The sequence below is a fragment of the Camelina sativa genome, chromosome 17 (genome assembly GCF_030686135.1).
Source record: "Camelina sativa cultivar CO46 ecotype springtype chromosome 17, ASM3068613v1".
NCBI classification, from domain to species: Eukaryota; Viridiplantae; Streptophyta; class Magnoliopsida; order Brassicales; family Brassicaceae; genus Camelina; species Camelina sativa.
In genome coordinates this window covers 29,247,791-29,272,956 of record NC_141896.1, presented here as the reverse complement: position 1 = coordinate 29,272,956, position 25,166 = coordinate 29,247,791, and the positions used below count along the sequence as shown (strand labels likewise).

At 34.1% G+C, this 25,166-nt stretch overlaps 1 protein-coding gene across 1 annotated transcript; it reads left to right on the top strand.

Annotated features, from left to right (window-relative positions):
* Positions 1 to 10,672: 10,672 nt before the first annotated feature.
* On the top strand, positions 10,673 to 15,278 carry LOC104757820 (homeobox-leucine zipper protein HDG10-like). The gene is made up of 10 exons (XM_010480608.3): positions 10,673 to 10,984; positions 11,107 to 11,224; positions 11,399 to 11,590; positions 12,347 to 12,841; positions 12,967 to 13,065; positions 13,155 to 13,364; positions 13,532 to 13,712; positions 13,954 to 14,222; positions 14,341 to 14,430; positions 14,600 to 15,278. The coding sequence occupies exons 1-10, from the start codon at positions 10,860 to 10,862 to the stop codon at positions 14,963 to 14,965; spliced, it is 2,145 nt and encodes a 714-aa protein (XP_010478910.1). The 5' UTR covers positions 10,673 to 10,859; the 3' UTR covers positions 14,966 to 15,278.
* The last annotated feature ends 9,888 nt before the right edge of the window (positions 15,279 to 25,166 follow it).

Genomic DNA, 25,166 nt, shown 5'->3' with positions numbered 1-25,166 from the left:
TTTTTATGATTTTAAAGATAATTATTTGAATATGGTTAATTGGGAAGAATTTTATAATTTATGCGAAATTATGAAGTTTATAGCTAGTATATAGTAAATTGAGCAGATTCTGAAAGTACATGGTGATTTTAGTTGAACGGTATAGTAGAGGGGGATTGCTATATGCAGCCTTTTTTGTTTTGTTGTTTCAGATGGATCTATAAATAACTAAAATTATTACATAATTTAATTTTGATATAAGTTTCATAGTTTCTCCTATAATCGAGACCAATGAAGAATGATTCTAGCAATCAATCATCTAGTATGTTTACTTCATATATTTGAAACTAATATAAACCAAAGAAATTTAAAACTAATTGAGCATCCGCATACTGAAAACACTTGAGAGATGACCTCATCCTAAACCCTTTTGAATGTTCTGTAATGCGGACCGACCCTTTTTTAAAATAATAAATCATAAATAATAATATAATATAATAAATAAACTACAACTAGTGGTCCCATACCCACTATCCACCTAACCACAATCACAACCAACCGCGGAATAACCAATACCAATCAATATCCAAATAATAATTCAATAATAACCAATAATCATAACATCAACAATATACAATAATCAAATAGCAGAAATCATAGAACCAGCAACCTAGCGATGTTCTAATGACTCAACTCTAGCAACCTAGCAAGCCAGACAACATCAAATCGAGTCCCTAGAACATCCTCCTCTTCATTGCCTTGATTCCACGATCACACTTTGCCTTTACCATCAAACAACATTCAACAATCAACAATAACAAACCAGGACTCTGCATCGACCGCTACCAACATGCATCGACCGACACCAGATGGAGGTTGCATCGACCGACGCATGCTCGACATAACACGAAAACCCTAGAGTTTACGCGCCGTCCTCGCATCTGCATCGACCGACGCACAAAGTGCATCGACCGATGCAATGCCGAGCATCGTTTTCCTCCGAAGCTTCTCGCCGGATCTTCGTTCCTGCAACCACGAAACTCGATCCCAAGCCACAAGAAAGCTTCCCAACGTCCCAAATAACAATCTAACCAGCCTAACAACACATAACAAGCAAATCAGAGAGATCTCTAGCTTAGATAAGCCATGGTCATGCACTTACCTTTGCCACAGAAGAATCTGAACCTCAAACAACCAAGAACACGCTCCTTGGAAGCTCCTACAACGTCCTAAGCCTCAGATCTCTACATAAACGCCTCCAAACTCCAAGAAATCACCAAGAACTCTCAATATCTTTTTCTCTCCTTTCGTTTCTCTCAAAAACAGCTCCCCACGACTAATGAGACAAAAAACGACTTAAGGGTTTTCTTTACCCAAAACGCAGCGTTTGACTTAAGTCAAAACGCAGAGACTCAACCTTGCATCGGTAACATTTGCATCGACCGATGCAACTCCAAAACCGGGATTTCGGTTCACGGATGTTACAATTCTCCCCCACTAAACTAGATTCATCCTGGAATCTCGAACAACCATCAGCCAAGGACTATCGTGCAATCGCCTCCACGGCCCGCACTCCTCCGACCGATCTTACAGAAGGTCACCTCTAGGCGATAGACTCACGCTCCAGGCGTCATTTGCTCTCGACTTTTGGACTTTCCTTTACTCATAGGCCTAGACCTTGAGTTCTTATTGGCTCCTCATCAGACCTAAGTCTGCATGCCAAATGTTGGCTCCTCATCGGGCCTAGACCCGCATGCCATAATATATAAGGAAAAATCCAACTCGTCTCTCGGGTTGCCACCCTACAGCGCGCCCCCGGATCGTCATCCGAAGCTGATATACCAACCATACTCTCAAGCCACAAAGTCTCTGAATATGGCAGTACTAGGAAAACCTAAGTCCCCCAAGAGTCGCGAACAAAGGATTCTGAACACGTCTAAGTCCTATCCCTATCCAGGTTTCCTTCCCGTGACTCGCGTAAAAACATCTCAATGTCCTACCAGCCACGTATCCCCTCACTGGAATACCTCATGACCACACAAGGATCATATACACGCTACAAGGGCCGCCACAAAGGCCAAACAAAATGTCCTAAAGAGGACCGCCACCAAGGCCAAACAAATGTCCTAAACAGGACCGCCACCAAGGCCAAACAAATGTCCTAAAAAGGACCGCCAGCAAGGCCAAACAAATGTCCTAAAGAGGACCGTCACAAAGACACTCTGGCTAAACAGCCCGCCACAAAGGCCATCTGTCCCGAAGGACAGTCACAAAGACCATATGTCCCGAAGGACCGTTACAAAGACACTCTGGCTAAACAGCCCGCCACAAAGGCCAAACAAATGTCCTAAAAAGGACCGCCACCAAGGCCACACAAATGTCCTAAAGAGGACCGTCACAAAGACACTCTGGCTAAAAAGCCCGTCACAAAGACCTTACACTGACTAAAAAGACCGCCACACACGGGCACACTAACTAAAAAGACTGCCACACACGGGCACACTGACTCAAAAGTCTGCCACTAAAGCCACACACAAGCCCCCTTTAAGGCTCTCCACCGCTAAAATGGACAAATTCTAAGTCCCATAAAACTTTCCATATTTCATACTTTCCACTTTTGGAAACTTTCTTCCAAAACCCCCGCCTCACGGAAACTTTGTACCCCAAACACCACCTCATTTTGTTACTGAGTCGCACAACCAACCATCCCAAGCGACCGAGTAACAAGAGAGATGGGCTGGAATACTCCATTCCCGCTCCAGCCACGGATTACAGATGGGACCAGGCTACACAAGCTCAAGTCGCGGCTTACTTCTCATACCACTTCTTGAACCTTGCCTTCATCTTTGCCTCAGGCTCCCAAGTCTGCTCCTCAACACCATCACAGTCCCACAGGACTCTCATCAAAGGAATCTTCTTCTTCCGAAGTTCTTTGATCCTCCTCTCGAGAACCCTCACTGGTCTCGCCTCCAATGTCATGTTAGGCTGAAGATCCTCAGGAATCTTAGCCAACACCTGCTCACCCTCACAGAGACACTTCCGCAACATAGACACATGGAAAACCTTATAGAATGCACGCATCACCTCAGGTAACTCCAGTCCATATGCCACTGGTCCAACCCGCTCAATCACTCTGAATGGACCCATATACCTCGGACTCAACTTAGTCTCTGACAATGACCTGTATGGACCTTGCAACATGGCCATCTTGAGGTACACTCTGTCTCCTACCTGAAACTCAAGATCTCTCCTCCTCTTATCAGCATAACTCCTCTGCCTATCCTGAGCCTCCTTCATGTTCAGCTTGAGAACCCGAATCTTCTCTGAGGTCTCCTGAACAAAACTAGCACCAAACATGCTCCTCTCCCCCACCTGAGTCCAACATAATGGTGTTCGACATGGTCTCCCATACAAAGCCTCATAAGGAGCCATCTTAATACTCGCCTGATAGTTGTTGTTGTAAGCAAACTCTACCAAGTTCAGGTGATCTGCCCAATGGCCACCCCAATCCAACAAACACATCCTCAGCAAATCCTCCAGCGTCTGGATCGTCCTCTCAGACTGTCCATCTGTCTGGGGATGATAAGTTGTACTCATATGCACCTTAGTACCCATCTCTGCCTGAAATGCCTTCTAGAACACAGAAGTGAACTTAGAATCTCTGTCAGACACAATGCTCGCTGGCACCCCATGCAATCTGACTATTTCTCTCACATACTTCTTAGCCAAGACCGTTGCTCCATCAGTCTTCTTAATGGCCAGAAAATGTGCTGACTTAGTCAACCGGTCCACAATGACCCAAATAGCATCAAAGGTCCGTGACACTGGCAATCCTACCACAAAATCCATGGTGATCATATCCCACTTCCACTCAGGAATGGGTAAACTCTTCAGTAACCCGCCAGGAACCTGATGTTCAGCCTTCACTAGCTGACACACATCACACCTCGAAACCTAACTAGCTACATCCTTCTTCATCCCGACCCAATGATAGTACCTCTTGAGATCACGGTACATCTTAGTCGCTCCTGGATGAATAGATAACTTGCTCGCATGAGCCTCTCTCAGAATCTCCTGCCTCAACTCCTCATCATTGGGCACACAAACCCGACCGTGCACCAAGATAGTACCATTATCTGAGATCTAATACTCTGAATCCACATCCTTAGAGGTATTCACCAGCCCCAAATCCTTCTCCTGAGCCAACCGCACCCTACTCAGAAGATCTGCTCTGTCAACTGCTTCCAAACCCAACGGTTCCTGTGAAACAGCACACAAGCTCAAAGCATTGATCTCTCCAACCAGAGACTCCATCTCCTGCTCCTGAGCCGAAGCTACCCTCTTCCGACTCAGAGCATCTGCAACCGTATTAGCCTTACCAGGATGATAGGCTATCTCCAAATCATATTCTGCCACAAGCTCCATCCACCGCCTCTGTCTCAAATTCAGCTCAGGCTGAGTGAATATATACTTCAGGCTCTTATGATCTGTAAACACATGTACCTTTGCACCGTAAAGATAAGATCTCCAAATCTTCAGGGCAAAAACTACAGCACCCATCTCCAAATCATGAGTAGGATAGTTGCCTTCATGCACCCGCAACTGCCGCGAAGCATAGGCAATCACCTTCCCATGCTGCATCAGAACACACCCCAAACCAACTCTAGATGCATCTGTATAAACCACATAGGGTTCTCCCTGCTCAGGAAAAGCCAACAATGGCGCAGTAGTCAACATCTCCTTCAGGCTTGCAAAGCCTTCCTCACACTCTTCTGACCAAACAAAAGGAACATCCTTCCCTGTCAACTTAGTCATAGGACGTGCTCTGCTTGCAAACCCCTGCACAAATCTCCTGTAGTAACCTGCTAATCCAAGAAAACTCCTGATCTCTGTGGCATTCTGTGGTCTAGGCTAATCCCTGATAGCCTTAATCTTTTCTGGATCTACAAAAACCCCCTCTGCAGAAACAATGTGACCCAGAAAGCCCATCTCACGCTGCCAAAAACTACACTTGCTCAACTTGGCAAACAACTTCTGCTCCCGCAGCTTCTCCTAAACTGCCCTCAAATGCACTGCATGCTCCTCAGGACTCTTAGAATAAACCAGGATATCGTCGATGAAAATGATGACAGATACATCCAGAAACTCCTGAAACACACTGTTCATCAATCTCATAAACGCTGCTGGCGCGTTAGTCAATCCGAAAGGCATCACCACAAACTCATAATGCCCATACCTAGTCCTGAAAACAGTCTTCCTCACATCTGCCTCATCTATCGGTATCTGATGATAACCCGACGCCAGATCTACCTTAGAGAGCCAAGTAGCACCCCTCAACTGATCCAACAACTCATCGATCCTAGAAAGAGGGTACTTGTTCTTCACAGTGACCCGGTTCAAACCCCGATAATCAATGCACAACCTGAAACTCCCATCCTTCTTCTTGACAAACAACACCGGCGCTCCCCACGGTGATACACTAGGACGGATGAATCCCTTACTCAATAAATCCTCTAGCTACTTCTTCAGCTCTGCCATCTCTGTTGGAGCCATTCTGTAAGGAGCCTTGGATAACGGCGTCGTCCCCGGTTCCAGTTCAATGGTAAAAGGATCCGACCGAGATGGTGGTAATCCCTGCAAAGACTAAAACACATCCTCAAACTCCTCCACTACTGGAATACCGCTAACCGTAGACTTCCCCACTGACTCTGGCATAGATATAGTAAGCAGATAAGCCTCATGGCCCTTCTCGATCATCTTCCCAGCCTGAATGGCTGAGATCACGAGACTCCCCGAAGTCGGTCTAATACCCTGAAAAACCAACTTCCCTCCTGAACGCTCAAACTCCACTCTACCCCGATGGCAATCCAAATGCACCCTATGCCGATGCAACCAATCCATCCCGAGAATAACATCATATAACTCCACTGGACTGATAAGCAAATCCGCTGGCCACGACTCTCGTGCGATCTGAATATCAATTCCTCTAGCCCATCCAATCACTCTTAGGAACTCACCTCCCGCAACCCTGACAACTCCTGCACGCTCTCCAGGATCCCCGCTGATCCCCGCACACTCTGCACACTCTAGAGTAATGAAGCTATGAGAAGCTCCAGAATCAAACATAACATGGGACTTAAACCCGCCCACCAACAAGGTCTCTACACAAACCTCATGTGTTGAGAACCTAACACTTTATCATAGGAAACATATACAATCTGAACCTACTAAAATTCACAAAGTTTAAGTACCAGAAATTATACCTGTGATCGCCCCAGCACTGGTTCCACCAGTCTCTACTGTCGTGTAAGCACGTGGCGTCTGATCAATCCGTGCCAGCTGCTGACCTCCAGACTGCACCTGCTGCAACGCTGCCACTGCTGCCGGCTGCAACTTGGGACAAAAATGCCTGATGTGCCCTGTCTCCCTACAATGATAACATACCCGAGGCCCTGTCGTCGGAGCACTCCTCTTGGGACAACTAGCAACCCGGTGATCCTTGCTCCCACAACCGAAGCAACTCGCACCACTCGGCTTCTGCGTAGTCTCCCACCTCCTCTTGGTTCCCTGAGCATGCCTATCGCCCCTGCTAGAACCACCCTGCTGCTGAGCCTTACTAGGCTGAACTGCTGGAGCTACCGCTACTGTCTGTGCCCGGATATCCTCCTCAATCTCTGCTGCAGTCTCAACCAGCTATGCACGCGTAGCATAACTCCTCCCTCTACAGTGAACTCTTAAGTCATCACGTAGAGCCCTCAAAAACCTCCTGATCTGAGCCTCCTCAGACTCCATAGCCCGACCCCCATAACATAGAAGTCGACTGAACTCCAAGTCCAGCTCCCGCACTGACCGCGTCCCCTGAGATATCTAAAGGAACTGCACCTCCAACCGGTCCAATGCCTCTCTAGGAAAATACTTGCGGTTGAACTCCAAGACGAAGTCAGCCCAAGTCATCTCCCTCTGCACCCTCCTAGCAACCACGGATCTCCACCACAACTCAGCATCACCACCCAAAAAGTAGACCCCTATGTCCACCCAAAACTCCCCAGGACATCTCAGAATATGGAAGTTACGTTCCACACTCGTCCTCCACGCATCCGCAGCAGTAGGATCTGTACCACCCAAAAACCTCTCAGTGAACAGACCCTTCATCTCCTTGAGCATAGCCAAATAACGTCCATGAACTCCCACAACCGCAACCACTGGCTGCCGCTCCTCCGCCACAACTGGTGGCACTACCTGAGCCTGAGCCGGTACCACTGGTGGTAACCGCTCTAACACATGTGCTAGCATAGCCGCAAAGTCAGTACCAGAGACTCCACCTGCTGGGACTCCCACACCCGGAACCCTAGCATCACCGGCCACTGGAGCATCAATACCGCCCCCTCCTGCCACACTCATGGAATCCCCCGGAACACCCTGCGACTCACCAACACCCTCAGTTGTCACACTCTGGTCCTCTGCCTCACTAACCACTGGGACTCTGTCCCTACCACAACCACGTCCGCGCCCACGACTATGTCCGCGTCCACGGCCTCGACCAGCCACAGCCTCATCTCTGACCATCTGCACTACCATGAACAGAAGGCTAAGCAAACAATTTCTATTATAACACAGAAACATAAACTCACCGTGGAATCACACAATCGGCTCGAAGAGGATGTTCTAGGACTCCATGCCACACACAATTGACTAACTCACATAATCAACCAAGACATGCAATCCCAAACATCTACAACAGAAACCTAGTGAACCCAAACCTAGAACCGTAAGGGCTCTGATACCAAAATGAAACGACCGACCCCTTTTTTTTTTTAAATAATAAATAATAATATAATAATATAATATAATAAATAAACTACAACTAGTGGTCCCATACCCACTAGCCACCTAACCACAATCACAACCAACCGCGGAATAACCAATACCAATCAATATCCAAATAATAATCCGATAATAACCAATAATCATAACATTAACAATATCCAATAATCAAATAGCAGAAATCATAGAACCAACAACCTAGTGATGTTCTAATGACTCAACTCTAGCAACCTAGCAAGCAAGACAACATCAAATCGAGTCCCTAGAACATCCTCCTCTTTATTGCCTTGATTCCACGATCACACTTTGCCTTTACCATCAAACAACATTCAACAATCAACAATAACAAAACAGGACTCTGCATCGACCGATACCAACATGCATCGACCGACACCAGATGGAGGTTGCGTCGACCGACGCAAGATCTGCGTCGACCGATGCAAGGTTAACTTGCATCGACCAATGCAAGATATGCATCGACCGACGCATGCTCGACAACCCTAGAGTTTATGCGTCGTCCTCGCATCTGCATCGACCGATGCACAAAGTGCATCGACCGATGCAATGCCGAGCATCGTTTTCCTCCGAAGCTTCTCGCCGGATCTTCGTTCCTGCAACCACGAAACTCGATCCCAAGCCACAAGAAAGCTTCCCAACGTCCCAAATAATAATCTAACCAGCCTAACAACACATAACAAGCAAATCAGAGAGATCTCTAGCTTAGATATGCCATGGTCATGCACTTACCTTTGCCACAGAAGAATCTGAACCTCAAACAACCAAGAACACGCTCCTAGGAAGCTCCTACAACGTCCTAAGCCTCAGATCTCTACAGAAACGCCTCCAAACTCCAAGAAATCACCAAGAACTCTCAATAACTTTTTCTCTCCTTTCGTTTCTCTCAAAAACGGATCCCCACGATTAATGAGACAAAAAACGACTTAAGGGTTTTCTTTACCCAAAAACGCAGCGTTTGACTTAAGTCAAAACGCAGAGACTCAACCTTGCATCGGTAACATTTGCATCGACCGATGCAACTCCCAAACCGGGATTTCGGTTCACGGATGTTACACGGACCATCTGTAAGGGCAACCATATAATGATCAATACTCCCTCCGTTTTAATTTAATTGTCGTTCTAGGACTTGATTTTCGTTTCATATTAGTTGTCGTTTTAGATTTTTAATGCAGATGTTTGATGAATATTCCATTTTATCTTTACTGTTTTAAAGTTTCAACCAATGAAAAATTATAAAATATATTAATAAAGAGCAAAACAGAAAATTTAATAGTTTCCTTAATTTATGTGCAAAAACCTTAAACGACAATTAAAAAAAAAACAGAGGGAGTATTTCGTAAGGCTGTGGATCATGGTTGCTCACATCTTAAATATTATTTTGATTAATTAAGAGGTTCTAGACCGAAACCCATATATCCCCTCAAGTCGAAAATTAGAACATGTGATATGGTCTCGTCCCAAGAGCCACTCAAACCAACGACCTTTAGACTTTTGCCTAAAAAAATTATCAGTTTGACTCTTGGTCAAATCTTTAACATTACATGTTGTAAAATAACATATCATGATTTTTCCGTAGGCAGGAAATCACCAGACATATACTAATAAATTTTTGGCTTTATTTTGATCATTATTGTTATTCAATCCATATGTGAAAATATATATTTCCATACATATCAAAATATAATATGTGAAGACTTTGTTTGTTGCCTATATATCTATTGGTTACTGACATATTATTTTATAAAAAATCTTAAAAATAGTCATAATATATATAATTTTTTTCTAGGAGTTATCGTAATATTATGAACCAGTTTGTTCAAAATAATAACGACTTAACATACTATTTTTTTTTACTGATGAATAAATTAGAAGGATAATTGAATGTTTTTTTTGTTTTAGAAAAAGATATTAGATTATTTTGGCCATTGCTAAGTTAATTTTTTACATAGAAAATTAATTGATATTAGATTTCAGAAATTTCATACTAGTATTAATATACATAAATGTTTATTTGGTCAACAATTTTGTGAGAAACCTTATAAGAAATGCGACTCACCTCATCATCCTTTTTATAATGTTATTCACGTCGACAAAAACCGACCTAAAACCAAAGTCATACTATGCGGGTAATGCGACTAATTATTTGCTTCTCAACTAGATTGGATTTTCCTCTTCAACCTCCGTTGGCTTAATTGAGCAATTTGAGTAACAAAAAATCATATTTGTAAATACATATTTTAATAATATGATGAGATGATCAAGAGAACCAAACAAAGATGAGAAGAAGAATATGGAGAAAATTTTATTATCAGTATTATCTTTCCAGTCCTCTGCAATTAGGCTATGTCCACCATTACTGAAGGATCATCTTGCTTTTACTAACTAATTCAAAATAAAATTTTATATGGTAGACTATATTACGAACATATATCGTTTTGGCATTTATTTTCTGAGGAATATTGAGGAAGTTACACCTTATTTTAATATAGGCAAATGACTTATCAAGTAATTTACAAAATATTCGTTATTCAACAGAATCAATAAATGTTCAAATGTAGTATCTTTGATTATTATTCTTACTATATTTTTAATATAAAATGTTTATCATATTTTGGATTTATAACCATGTATTTCATACAATTGCTATTTATAAACATCGATAGTCATAAATCTAAAATATAATATAAAACAATTTTCCCTTTACTGATATTTAATAGTAAATATAATTTATAAATTACCTTTTGAAATAACATCCCCAGAAAGTTAAAAATCTATAGTAAGATTTTTGTCCATAGATGGTTTTGTTTTGTATTGTTTTATTTTGAAGCTTTCCCTACTAGTTCCATTTATTAATTAAATTTCAAGGCAAGAAAATAAATATTCAAAATGATGACCAGAACAAGAATCTTATTACATTATTTTCCTAAAACATTTTCCCATTAGATTTATAAATAAGCAACTTTTAACTTTTAAGTTGTTCATATCTTCAAGTTATTCATATCTCTTGGTATTCTAGCTTTTAGTGGGTAACAAAAAAAATGGTTTCTAGCCGTGATGACACTTCAATCGATGAACGGGGAACTTCTTCTATGGACACCAACGACAATCAGGAGAGGAGCAATCACCAACACCACTCCAATCATCAAATCCATAGGCTGGAAGAGTAAGATCTTTATTTAATTTAATTAATTAAAATTTATTATTATTATTATTATTATTATTTTAGCTGGCTTCTTGAGTCATACATTAATAGTTTAATTAATATATAATTTTGATTGATTTAAGGTACTTTAATGAATGTCCGCATCCAGACGATTTGCAGAGACGTCGGTTGGCGGAAGAGCTGAATTTGAAGCCTAAACAAATCAAGTTTTGGTTTCAAAACAAAAGAACCCAAGTTAAGGTATTCGTCTTACCTATGCATGTTTTGTTTTGTACTATATAGTTTCCTATATATAATACAGAGTGATTTAATTTAATTAAACCGATTAATGGTGATTGACTTTTTCATTGTTATTGTTCATATGTTGTTGTTGAGATGTTTGTATACCACATGAGAGTGATTTATGTTTTGTAGATTCAAAATGAAAAAGCAGAGAACGCAGAGCTTAGAATAGATAACCTGAAAATGAAATGTGAGAACGAAGCAATGGAAGAGGCCCTGAAGACTGTGGTTTGCCCTCCATGTGGTGGTCGTCATCCTGGGAGAGAAGAGCAATTACTTTATCTCCGAAAATTGCGTGCAGAGAACGCTTTTCTCGAAAGAGAGGTACGTGTTAATGCAAATACTTATCCAATACAAATTTATTTTGATTAGTATTCATTTTAACTAGCTTATATATAGTATGACGCTAAATAGAACTTTAACTATTTTTACTGGTGATTTTTTGTTTTTGAAACAAATTGTCGAAGTATGTATAGGATTAGTTTTAGCCAGCTCATATAGAACTTTAATTTCTAATGCTAATTAAATTAATTTTTCTAGTGATGATTGTTTTTGGAATAAATAGTCGAATTATGTATATATGTATATAAATAATTCGAACTTTTGAATTTGATTATGCGCTTATATGAACGAGAAAATGATCTATTTACTTTTATTCGTTTTTCAAATTATACTTGGTACATTTTCTTGCACAAAATAGTTTAGAAAACATGTAATCTTCTTATTGCATCATATATAATATCAAATCAAGTATTAAAATTATTTTTGATTTCTCATAACTTATATAATTAAAAAAATACTAATGAATTAATTATGTTAAATATATACATTAAATTGAATATTCTGGGTGTTAACATTTTTAAGCAAACATTTTTTTTTCTTTCATTTATTGATTTTGACAATAGGTAATTAAGTAATTATTTTTTTTGTCATACAACTTTGACATAAATTTTAGAAATTAAACATTTCCTGACTTCCATCCAATATGAAATGTTTATTTTACAGTGACTATATGAGATTATTTTTAACAAAAAGTTGTATCGAAAAAAATAAAATCACTAATATTTTTGTTAATATCAGCGTGAAAGACTCTCAACCTACGTAAGCCAGCACAGAGGTCACTCAATACCTAGCTTTGATGCCTATCTCCACGGTCCATCAACCTCCAATAATCGTCCTGCTTCATATGGAACCTCTTCCAACCATCTCCCCACACAATCAAGCTTGTTAAGAGGTCCATATACTCGTGAAAACATCAACGTTACCCCACCACCTAAGCCGCAAAATTCGGTACTGTTGCAGCATTTCCAACCGCTACCTCAACCGGAGAAAATTGTAATGTTTGAAATGGCGGCAAAAGCGGTGGCAGAGGTTATGAGTCTCATTAAAATGGAAGAATCAATGTGGATTAAATCTTCTATTGATGGTAGGCTCGTCATTGATCCAGGGAACTATGAGAAAATATCTACTAAGATTAACCATTTTAAGAGCACAAATGTTCGTCCTGAGTCTTCTAAGGAAGTGGTGGTGGTTCAAATGGCTGCAACAAACTTGGTCGACATGTTCTTTGATACAGTGCGTACTTATGCCATTTTATTCGAAGCTAACATCATCAAATGGATTATCAAGTTTCTTCTTACATTTTTCATGAAAAAAACTAAAATCTTCTTACGTTTTTAATCACAATAAATATATTGCAGGAGAAATGGGCGAGGCTTTTTCCAACAATTGTGAACGAAGCTAAAACGCTTCACGTGTTGGATTCCATCGACCATGGAAGACAAACTTTCTCAAAAGTGGTATGAATCTTAAAATAATTTTTTTTTTTTTTTAACGTTTAGACTTACTACATCAACATTTGGTGAAACTGGATGATAAATAAAAATAGATATATGAGCAAGAGCACATATTGTCGCCCTTGGTGCCACCTAGACAGTTTATAATCCTAAGAAGTTGCCAACAAGTAGAAGAAGATCTCTGGTTGATAGCTGACGTTTCCTGTCATCTCCCAAACGTTGAGTTGGATTTTACGGCTCCGCTTTGTACCAAACGTCCCTCCGGTGTTCTCATACAAGCCTTGCCCGATGGTAGCTCTAAGGTCTCTCTTTCCTCTTTGATACATTTTAAATCGTTTACAACACATAAAACACTTATGTTTTAATTTTTAATTATTTTTCTCTCAATTACCTTTTCACTTATTTTTCTCTCGGTTTTTTTTTTAATTTACCTTTCTTAAACCCAAAAAATAACAAAGAATATGGGCAGGTGACGTGGATAGAGCATGTGGAAGTGAATGATAATGTGCGGCCACATAGGCTTTACAAAGATCTCTTATACAGCGGTTTTGGCTACGGAGCTCGACGTTGGACTGTTACTCTTGAGAGGATGTGTGAGAGGCTGTCTCTCTACTCCATGTCTGACTTCCCAGCCACTGATCACGCCGGAGGTACTTACACTATTGCTATGTATATATACTTAGTTGCTATGTATATATATCTACTCCATATCTGACTTCCCAGCCACTGACATAAACAAAATTGATCAGCATTTTTTTTTTCTATACTTAGTTGATTATTCGTACAACAAATAAGTAACTTGAAATGTGTTATATATGTGCGGATCCAATATTGACCACAAGTGCTAGTTTTTACTATTTATTAAAAAAAAGTTTTCATTTCTTATTGTAGTAGTGAAAACAATAGAAGGCAGAAGGAGCGTAATGAATTTGGGAGAAAGAATGTTGAAGAACTTTGCATGGATAATGAAAATGTCTGACAAACAAGATTTCTCGCAACAGTGTGATACTAATAACAGCGGAGTTAGGATTTCGGTGCGGACAAACATAGAGGCCGGTCAACCAACCGGTCTCATTGTCTGCGCCAGTTCATCTTTATATCTCCCTCTTACTCCTCTCAGAGTGTACGATTTCCTTAGCAACCTGGAGGTTCGTCACCAGGTAAACGGCTTAATCAGTTTTTTTTTTTTTTTTGTTAGATGTCGTTATCTTCCACATGATTTTTTTTTCCTTGTTGGGTCATTAACAAGAAATCTAATAATATTTGAAATTTTAAAAGTGGGACGTTCTCTGCCATGGGAATCCAGCGACTGAGGCTGCTCGTTTTGTCACCGGATCGGACCAAAAGAACAACGTGACTTTTCTCAAGGTATATTACTCCTACTAAAAAACCTTATGATTTTTATAGGATATAAAATTATAAATTAACATTTTTTTTCTTTCTTTTAACTCATTATAACTAGAATTCATATAGAAATGTTATTTTTCATTATTTCTAGGCCTTGCATTAACTATGATTATTCTTATATATTATGTAGCCGTCAAGTGGAGGGGATAATAGTGAGTTGATGATACTACAAGATGGCTTCATAGATGCATTAGGAGGTATGTTTGTCTACGCTCCAGTGGATCTAAACACAGCATACTCAGCCATTTCAGGCCAAGTTGATCCTTCCACCATTCCCGTCCTCCCTTCCGGTTTCATCATCTCCCGTGACAGCCGTCGTCCTTCTGTGGGTGAGCTTGACAGTGGACGCATGACACTCCTCACCGTGGCTTTCCAAATTCTTGTCTCTGGTTCAAGTCACTCTATAGATCTCAACGTGGAAGATTCTGCCACCACAGTCCATATCTTGATTAGCTCCACCGTTCAAAGGGTCAAAGCAATGCTTAACTGCGAATAATGCATGGTCAGTGTGAGTTTGGTTAAGTGACCACTTTCCAAATCTAAACTCTTTGGTATTTTTGTTTTTAAACTTGAAATAAGTGATAAGAGTATTTTCTGTTTGATCCTCTAAGGAGAGTCGTACTTTTTCGTATTTTTTGTTGGTCGTTATCTTATTACAATAAATTTCTAAAGCAAGGGCCTTAGATAAAACAATATTCAAGTTGTTGCCTTTTGGCATGTTTAATTTGTTTGTGATATTGTTGTTGGATTGATAAGGGTTGAAATTCTTTCCTTTTGTTTATTTGATAATTTTTTTATTTGCTTTAAAACATCGTATATGTGATTATTTTATTTGTTTTAAAAGTTTTTTTTTGGATGGAACACTATGTCATGAAATCATATACTGAATATGACTTAATAACATCTATTTTGTAAGATATATTCTAGTATATCTAGATTTTGACTTGTGGTATAATGCGAATTAAGTTATGTGATAAAAAAATTAATTTTTGTTTGTTAATTTTATTTGATTTGTTTACTGTTTAAAATTATATATTATATTTTGATTGTTAATTCTATGACTTAACCTATAGTATAACACATATTAATTTTAGGACCAAATATGTAACATATGTTTGTCAAAATCATCGCGACCGAAAAAGCCCTACCAAACAACATTATTCCAAACTTAAATTTAAGCCGAGAAATTATATTTTTGTAATTTTAACCCATGCTCTAGCAAGAAATCATATTTCTTGAATTTTTTCATATTATAGTGACATATTATTGACCCGACCCGTGTTATAACAAATAAAATTAGAGTGTTTATAATTTTTAACTTTTTGATCTAACATATATTTATGATATTCTTAAAAATATTAAATTAAACTATTTTTAAAGATTCTAAATTAAATTATTTAAAAAGTTTTTTATAGTATGAAAACTCTTTTTAAGGTCCGTTTTCCATTTTCGAAATGTTTTAGAAACGGAAACTCGCGGAAACACGAAAACAAACCACGGAAACATGATTCCTAAAAATCTTTGTTTAGAAACACGATGAAAACTCCGTTTCCGTTTTGGATACACGACGAAAAATCTTTTTTAGTTTAGAAAATTAATAAATAAAATAATTTAAAAATATATATTCACAATACATATAAATATATAATATTATTAGTGTTTAATTCACTTATTTAATATTTATGTTTTGAATTTGTGTTGTTTCAAATTTTTGTTTTGATATAGGTTTTAATGTTTGGTACTTTATTATGTATATACATATATATATCCATATCTTGTTATATAAAGTTGGGTTTTCAAAGTTAGCCATTAACAGGATCATGACACGTGTCAAATATACTAATGAGATGTTGACACATGTCAAAAAATTATTATTTTTCAAAACAGCTAAGTATTAAACAAAAAAAACAATTCATTAAGCATGTATATTATTATTAATCAACAAATAGTGAATAACAAATTATTATTATTAATCAACAAATAGTGAATAACAAATTTTAAAAGAACAACATAAGTTATGTCCAAAGAATTATTATTTTTGAAACGTAATAGGATAGCTAATTAAGAGAATAACATTATATCTACATAAAAATTATGTTTGTGAAGTGACCTTAGTGCAATGACCATTGGTAAGTCCGCACCATCATACCAGGGATCAAGTCTTGTTCTCTACGAATGTAGGGATTTGGCTAACGAGCAGGCCTGTTGTGGCCCATATGTTGACAAAAAAAAAATATTATATGTTTATATCGAAAGCTTTGATCTTTGATTTTTGTTACCAATATAATTTTGCCGATCTATTGCGTGGGTCTTTGATTCGTGCGGGTTCTTTAATGGAAGGTATCAGATGCAATGAAATAGAATCAAAGTATATAAAGCCCGCTAATTTAATCGAGGATGGAGACATTGATGGAGGTTCCAAAAGTGATTCTACAGTTAGTAGCATTATAAGTTTGAAAGATTAGTCGGTGAGTGATGTTTCTGGTCAAAATCTAGAGTTTTCTCTACTGAATAATGTTGATGATTCCGGTAATGAAACAAGAGCTGCTTGATCGTGTAATTGAGAAGTGATTTTCAAATTTGGGAAGTTGGAATTGTAAACCATTTTAAAGTTAGTTTCAAACTGGATTTGGTTCGTAAATCGTTTAAACCTAGGTATATGGAGAAATATATGAGAACTTTTGATTCAGATAGAAATAAGTTGAGAATTTACAATTCAAGAATATTTGAGACGAGATCATAGTTTTAAGTAGTTTTGGTACAATGCAATACTTCTGAGGAGTAAATAGGTCATTGATCATTAACGTGATTATGACATATGTCATGTTTTGGATTGTTTATAAAGTTTCTATTTTGTATATTTGAATTATTTAAGACTTATATATATCATCGTGATTATAATTTCTCCAGTTGTCACAAAACAATTATAACAATAAAATATCTTTGAAGTTAAAAAAAATTATGTCACAAAACAATTTTTGTAATTATAGATGGTGATAAAGAGTATATTTTAACAATAAAATAATTTTGGATATAAGAACATATTTTTAATGGTAAAACATAGAGTAAAATTGTACATGCTTACTAATTGAATGTTGCTTTGATGAATTATTTGCATGTAAAATATTTTGTGAATAAGTTGTAAAACAGTTTTAAAATTTGATAATAATAATATTTGTAATCATGAATATTTGGCAAAAGTTTTGGTGGGATATAGTTTAGTTTTAAATTATTGTAATAATTGTTATAATATATTAAAATATAAAAATATAAATAAGTGTATGAAGATAAATACAAATATGATTTTTTCTCTAACTAAAATTATTTATATATTTAATTCAAGAAATAAAGTTTCTTTTTATATTTTTAAAAATTTGTTTAAGATTTATGATTTATTTTCTTCAACAATTTTTAAACCATCGTACGGGCCCTTATCTAGTATATATATACATACGTTTCCAAAACGTTTCCATTTCTTAATTTTAGAAAAAATCGTTTTTCGTTTCCAAAACATTTTGCTTCCGCATATCCAATCCGTTTTTATGCAACCTAGTTAATAAAACTATACAATTCAACAAAAAAAAATATATGGAATGAATTTAAATATTTAAATTTTGACCCGTTATTCAGTCAAAATTTTCTGATAAAGTTAGGTAAGATTTTATTTTTAGTATAATCGGAAATCACTTGTAATCTGCAAAGTGATTAATTTCTATCAATTTCTGAGATTTTTTTGACTATATATGGTTTAGTAAAATATTTTTTGAAAAATTTATTTTATTATTTGGAATATCCTTTTTAAGAGATCATAATCCTAAATCTATATAACCTATCAAATAATCAATCTTAGTTATAATATATATTAATATTATATAGTTTACCAATTTGAAGTCGTGTAGTTCCGTTTTATTAAAAAGAGAATTGCTTAATTAATTTATGTTTTAATCTATCATTATTTTTGATATTTCTTTCTTTATATATATATATAACACATTAATTAATATGACTAATTATTCTGTTTATCTATATCAAAACTATACCAACGGAAATGGATTGCGAAGCTTTTTACTTGACAGATATGTGTAGGATGTGATATATATGATGATGACGTTGATTAGATCCACAAGGGTAAAAGTAAACAAAGGGTTTTTTGTGATACCAAAGAATGTTGTGACTTGTGAGTCTGTGATTAGGTTAACGATTTGTGACTTAAAGATCACATTATGAACAATATAAGTCTAACAATTGATTTAACTCCTGAATTATAGTCACTAGAAGGGACAATCTTGGTTCATAAGCTACCTTCAACTTTATTAATTTAAACAAATTTACGGTGTTTACTTCCAGATATAAAACGCCAATGATAATAACAGAAAAAATTGGAAAGAGCAACAAGTAAACGACGCAATTTGATAGTTGAATAATCATTTTTTTCTTTTCTTTTCAAACGCATATATATATATATATATATATACTAGAGAGACTAGAAATTGACCCTCATATTGATCTGGTTATTTTGTTTTGTTTTGTTATTCAACTTTTTTAGTTTTTATTTAGTTGGGGCATTTTGACACTAATAAAATTCAACTACTATAAGCTTCTAAAATTATTGTTTGAAGACAATATATTTTGCCTATAACAATACTATCTGAAAAAGTGTATGAATATAGTTAGAGGAAATAGATAATGAACTTCATATCGATATATATAAGAAACAATGAGAAGGTTAAGAGATATAAAATGTAGAGTTATTTTTTTTGGTTTTTTTTTTGTGATGAAGAAAAGTTAAAATATTCTCATGAGAAACATATGGTATCCACATAATATGTTCACGTAGAATTATCTAAATCAAATTCTTCATATATTTTTATTTAATTGATTCGATATTTCATTGCAATTATGATTTTTAGTTGATCATTAAAAAATTTTAAAATAGAAAATTTTAATAAATATATATAATATTTTTTAAAAATGACTTAATAGTTTTCAAGAAATAATGCTAATTTATATATTGTTTTTTTTAAACGACTGTAATTATACTAAATAAAAGTAGGAGCTATAAGCTTCTAAAGCTGTCCACCTAAGCTTTAAAACAACTAATAGGGATTCAACATGTCACTAATTAACATTTTTTAAAATTTACAGAATTTTATATATTAAGAATTATTTTAAACAACCTATCAGGATTTGACATGTCATTCATTAACATTTTCTAAATTTCCAGAATTTTTTAGAAAAAGGAATATTTTAAATTTATGGAAATAAAAAAAAACTATGTACAATATCCCACATTGGCTAGAAAATTTTTAGACAATGGTTCAAACCAGTCTAAATAAGATTAATATGCTTCCAACAACGAATGAGCAGGAAAGCTTGATTTATCAGGCGTCCAAGTTTAAAAGTTTTATTCGGTTTGATCCGGTTTTTTATTTGATCAAACTAAAACTTTAAAAAGTTTCAAAAAAATATTATAATATTTAAATTTTTAAAAATTTTAAAATTATAATATTTAAAAACTTTTTAAAAGCTAAGGTTTAAAATATTATAAATATTGAAACTTTTTAAAAGGTTCAAATATTATATTCGAACCTTTTAAAAGTTTAAAAAATTATAAATATTGAAACTTCTAAAAGTTTTAGCTTTAAAAAGGTTTCAAAATATTATAATTTTAAAATTTTAAAAATTTCTTAACATTTAAGAGAATTTGTTAAAAATACCCCTTTTGATATATCCCTTTTCAAAAATACCCTCTTTTCTGGCAATTTTTATTTTTGCCCTCTTTTAATTTTTAATGACCATTTTACCCTTAGATGAAAATTATTTTATTCAATAAAAAGAAAAACAAAATTTTCCCACAAAAAAATTTCCGACATATTTTCCCGCCAAAAGCTTTTCGAAAAAAATTTCCCGATAAAAATTTTCTACAAAAAAATTTTCCCGCCAAAAAAAAATTACAAGGTTTTTAAAAGGTTTTATAAAGTTTCTACCTTATAAAACCCTTATAAACACCTTGTAAAGGCTTTTACTTGATTTTTTAAAGAGTTTTAAAAGGTTTTTTAACCACCTTGTAAAAGGTTTTACAAGATTTTTACAAGGTTTTTAAAAGGTTTTAAAAGGTTTTTAAAAGGTTTTTAAAAGGTTTTCAAATAGTTTTTAAAAAGATTTTTAAAAGGTTTTTAAACACCCTGTAAACGCTTTTACAATGTTTTTGAAAACCTTGTAAAAGTTTTTATAAGATTTTTAAAAGAGTTTTAAAAGGTTTTTAAACACCTTGTAAACGCTTTTAAAAGCTTTTTAAAAGCATTTACAAGGTTTTTAAAAGCGTTTACAATGTGTTTAAAAACCTTTTAAAAACATTGTAAATGCTTTTAAAAGTTTTAAAAGCGTTTACAATGTTTTTAAAAGGTATAAATTTCAATATTTTTGGCGAGAAAAAATTTCGATTTTGGCGGGAAAAAATAATTTTTTCGGGGAAAATTTTCGATTTTGGCGGGAAAAAAAAATTTTGGTGGGAAATTTTTTTGGTGGGAAAATATTTTCGATTTTGATGACTGTACATTTTTGCTGTCACTCAAAAAAGGGTAATTTGGTTATTTTGTATATAAAGAGGGGTAGTTTTAAAAATGGTCAACATGAAGTGGTATTTTTAAAAAGGGGTATGGAAAAAGGGACATTTTTGAGAATGCCCCAACATTTAAAAGGTTTTTAAAACCTACGCTTTAAAACAACCAATAGGGATTCAACATGTCACTAATTAACATTTTTAGAAATTTGCAGAATTTTATATATTAAGAATTATTATAAACAACCTATCAGGATTTGACATGTCATTCATTAATATTTTCTAAATTTCCAGAATTTTTGAGAAAAAGGAAATTTTAAATTTATGGAAATAAAAAAACTATGTACAATATCCCACATTGGCTAGAAAAGTTTTAGACAATGGTTCAAACCAGTATAAATAAGATTAATATGCTTCCAACAACGAATGAGCAGGAAAGCTTGATTTATCAGGCATCCAAGTTAAAAAGTTTTATTCGGTTTGATCCTGTTTTTTATTTGATCAAACTAAAACTTTAAAAAGTTTTAAAAAAATATTATAATATTTAATTTAAAATTTTTTTAAAATATTATAAATATTGAAAATTTTAAAATCTCATAGCTTTTAAAATTTTTAAAAATTTTATAATTTTTTAAAAATTTTATAATTTTAAAATTTTAATATATAATAATTTTAAAGTTTTAATAGTTTGAAATATTATAAATATTGAAACTTTTTAAAAGGTTCAAATAAATATTATAAATATTGAAACTTCTAAAAGTTTTAGCTTTAAAAAGGTTTCAAAATATTTTTATTTGCTTGATTTATGCTTATTTATCAGGTTTCCAAATTTAAAAGTTATTTGATTTATTTTAGCAAATTAATTTTTTAAAGGTTTAAATATTTTTTATAGAATGTTTAGAAATATTATAAGTACCTCCATAAAAATGATAAAATATTATAACTATTTAAACTCTATAAAAAGTAAAAGTTTCATTAATATTTAACTCTTAAAAAAATGTTACAGATAATTAAAATACATCTAAAGTTTGAAATATTTTAAATATTTAATCTCTTTTAAAAATTTAAAAGTTTAAGAATTACTAAATATTATATGTCAAATTTTTTAATATCTTGAAAATATCTTACTTATCTCCGTTTGTACTTTATATATATCTCTTATGAGCTGTAAAACATGTTTTTGTGTATAACTTTATAGATGATTTGATACTTTTACAGTAAAATTTTTATTTTTAAGTCTAAGAAAAAAAGATTGACGTCGCAAGACATTGATTTGATGTTATTTAAGTTTAAAGAAGAAGGATCGACGAAAAGCACAAATATTGTTTTTACTATACATGAGTTCATATTACTTTCTCTGCAAGTAAGGATTTTGGTTTGAGAAATATATGGATGAAATTATCAATAATTGGGTGCATGTGTTGACTATGCTGGTTTTCATGAATTGCATAATTTTTATGAGAAAAAAAGATTTTAGTCTTGGAGTTTGATGGGTTAACAAGTTGGGTGGTAGTCTAAAAAAAAATGTTTTTTCAGTGAAAGAATGTGAAAAAGTTGACGAGGAAGCACAAGAAGAAGAGTATAACAAAGAACTAGACGGTAAAAGTAACGATGTAAGGTCACCAGTTTGATCCGCTTCGCCTGGACGTCAAGTTAGATTCATGATTTTTTTATCAGATTTGATTTTAAAACACAACTGATTTTTATATTTTTAAAAATTATGTATATGAAATTTAATTTTTTACTATTATTAAAGTTTTGTGTAAAATAATATTTCATTACCGTCATCAATCATATATAATTTTTATCAAAATAAATCAAATAAACCCACGCATAGCGTGGGTTCAAAACCTAGTATTGTATAAGAATAAGATTAATCATGTGATGTAATATAGGGAGAATTTCAAAAATGCCTCTTTTCCCATACCACTTCTCAAAAATGCCCATTTAAAAAAAAACTTTATCCAAAATACTTCTAAAAGTTTGAAATATATTAAAACAAGTGTGTAATCCTATAAAAGCACAGTAGCACACACAAACTACTTTTATACGTGTATTAAATTGTTACAAATATTCTATAAATCTGAATAAATAATTTTTAAATCTTATAAAAACTTTTAAAAGTTTGTTAAATTATCTTGTAAAACCTTTTAAAAACCATTTAAAACCTTACAAGAGCTTGGATCGAATTTCCAAGTAGTATTTAGTGTCAAGAAATACCTTCTCAATTGTATAAAAGTTTATAAGTTTTTCAAATTTAATAAGAGATTTTTTTGAAAATGGACAGCTAAAAGTGATATTTTTGAAAAGAGCATTTCTTAAAAATTCTCAAATAATATAACTATATAGAATGTATACTTTAATATATGTACATAATGGTGGGGGAAGCAATATTTTTTTTATTTAAGGGAATTATGAAAAAACTTGAAAATTTAAATTCATATATAAACCTATAAAAATATGAAGCAAGAAAATATATGAATAAAAGTCTACTATAGATTTTTAATTTTAAATTCACTCTATTTGTTATTATAACCTTACAAAATAAATTGAGAATGTGTTAGAAACTTTTAGGATACCATTTTTCAAAAATACTCTTTTTTGAACATTTTCATTTTTACCCTCTTTTACACAATTACAATATGTTAAATTAATTTTTAGAATTTTTTCTAAGTTTGAGTTCTCTATTTTACATTTAGGTTATCGTTTTTAGATATTGTGATTTAGTATTTGGAATTTAGGGCTAAAAATTAAGTTATTTTATACATAAGAAGAATTTTTTTGAAAATAGATAATATACAAAAGTATTTTTATAAAGTGACACAGAAAAAGAGGTATTTTTGAAAATGTTTCAACAAACTTTTGTAATTATAATCTTCAAAATAGTTGTAAGTCAAAGAAGAGGAGATACATTGAGGACCGAAGGGGGAGATCTTTTGAGTAAGACTTTGGTGAACATAGAGAGATACAATATCGTCGCTGAACCTCTCGCCAGTTTCATGTCCTCCCAAAAGTCTTTCTCGATTTTTTAATTATATATATAAAGTTTAATTACAATAGTCTTTTAAGTTACATTATGTTTTAGTTGAAAACTTAACAGTACAAGCAATTCAGTTGTTTAGCTGACCCTTGACAAGTACGATTTCTCCATCAACCATTTCAGTTATTTTTTTTTTTTCTTTCACCTTAATATTTATTTATTTTATTTATTAAGGATTACATAGTTAGTAATTACTTAGTATTATAAGATGTGTAAAAATATACACCCTCCCGACACAGAATCGACGCTCACGAAACTGACATTTTTGTTTACTCATTGACCGTCTTCTAATTAAGTTGTAGATAGTGTATGAGGACAGGATGTGTATTAATATATATACTATATATGATATGAATTTCAAATACTATTCGGAGAAAAAAATGTTAAATGTTAAAGAAAATACATGCACGTACGATCTTATCACATTCAAAGTATAGAAATATAGAATCATTTAACAAAACTTACAACAGTCTCTGACTTGTGTAAGACGATATAGCGGAGCTTCTTCTTTAACGTACATTTTTCCACAGTACAAGATAAATCTAATTAAAAAAAATATAGATTAATTATGTATACTATTTGAAGCACAAATTATGAAAAATTCGGATAAAAACAACAAACGTCGAGACAAATGTTTGATGAATAAACTTCTCAAGCAACCGCGTGAGGATTGATACTTTATATCTGAACTTTTCTTAACAATACATGAAAAGCAAACTGAGAAAGAGAATGTTGTAATATCAAATCGTCTTGTCGTTTTTAAGCTTGAAGTGTCACGTTAAGTTTTTTTTTATTATTTATCATTTAAAATACATATACATTCAATTTCCTAAAGTTTTTGTACATGACCCAGCCCGCATGTAAAAAATGGCTGATAATATACTTCTTTGATGTGTTATCTTTGGCAAAACATTTCACTATTGCAGTTAGCTAATTAAAAAAGAAATTATAAGTTATAATCAAAAAGTATTGTATCGTTGGAAAACATAATTTATTCAAAATTTTGTGACGTAAGATAGTAGTAAACAAAAAAGACGTAGATATGGAAACTAAACAGTGTGTAAATGCTTGATGTCTCTATTATAGATGGAAAGT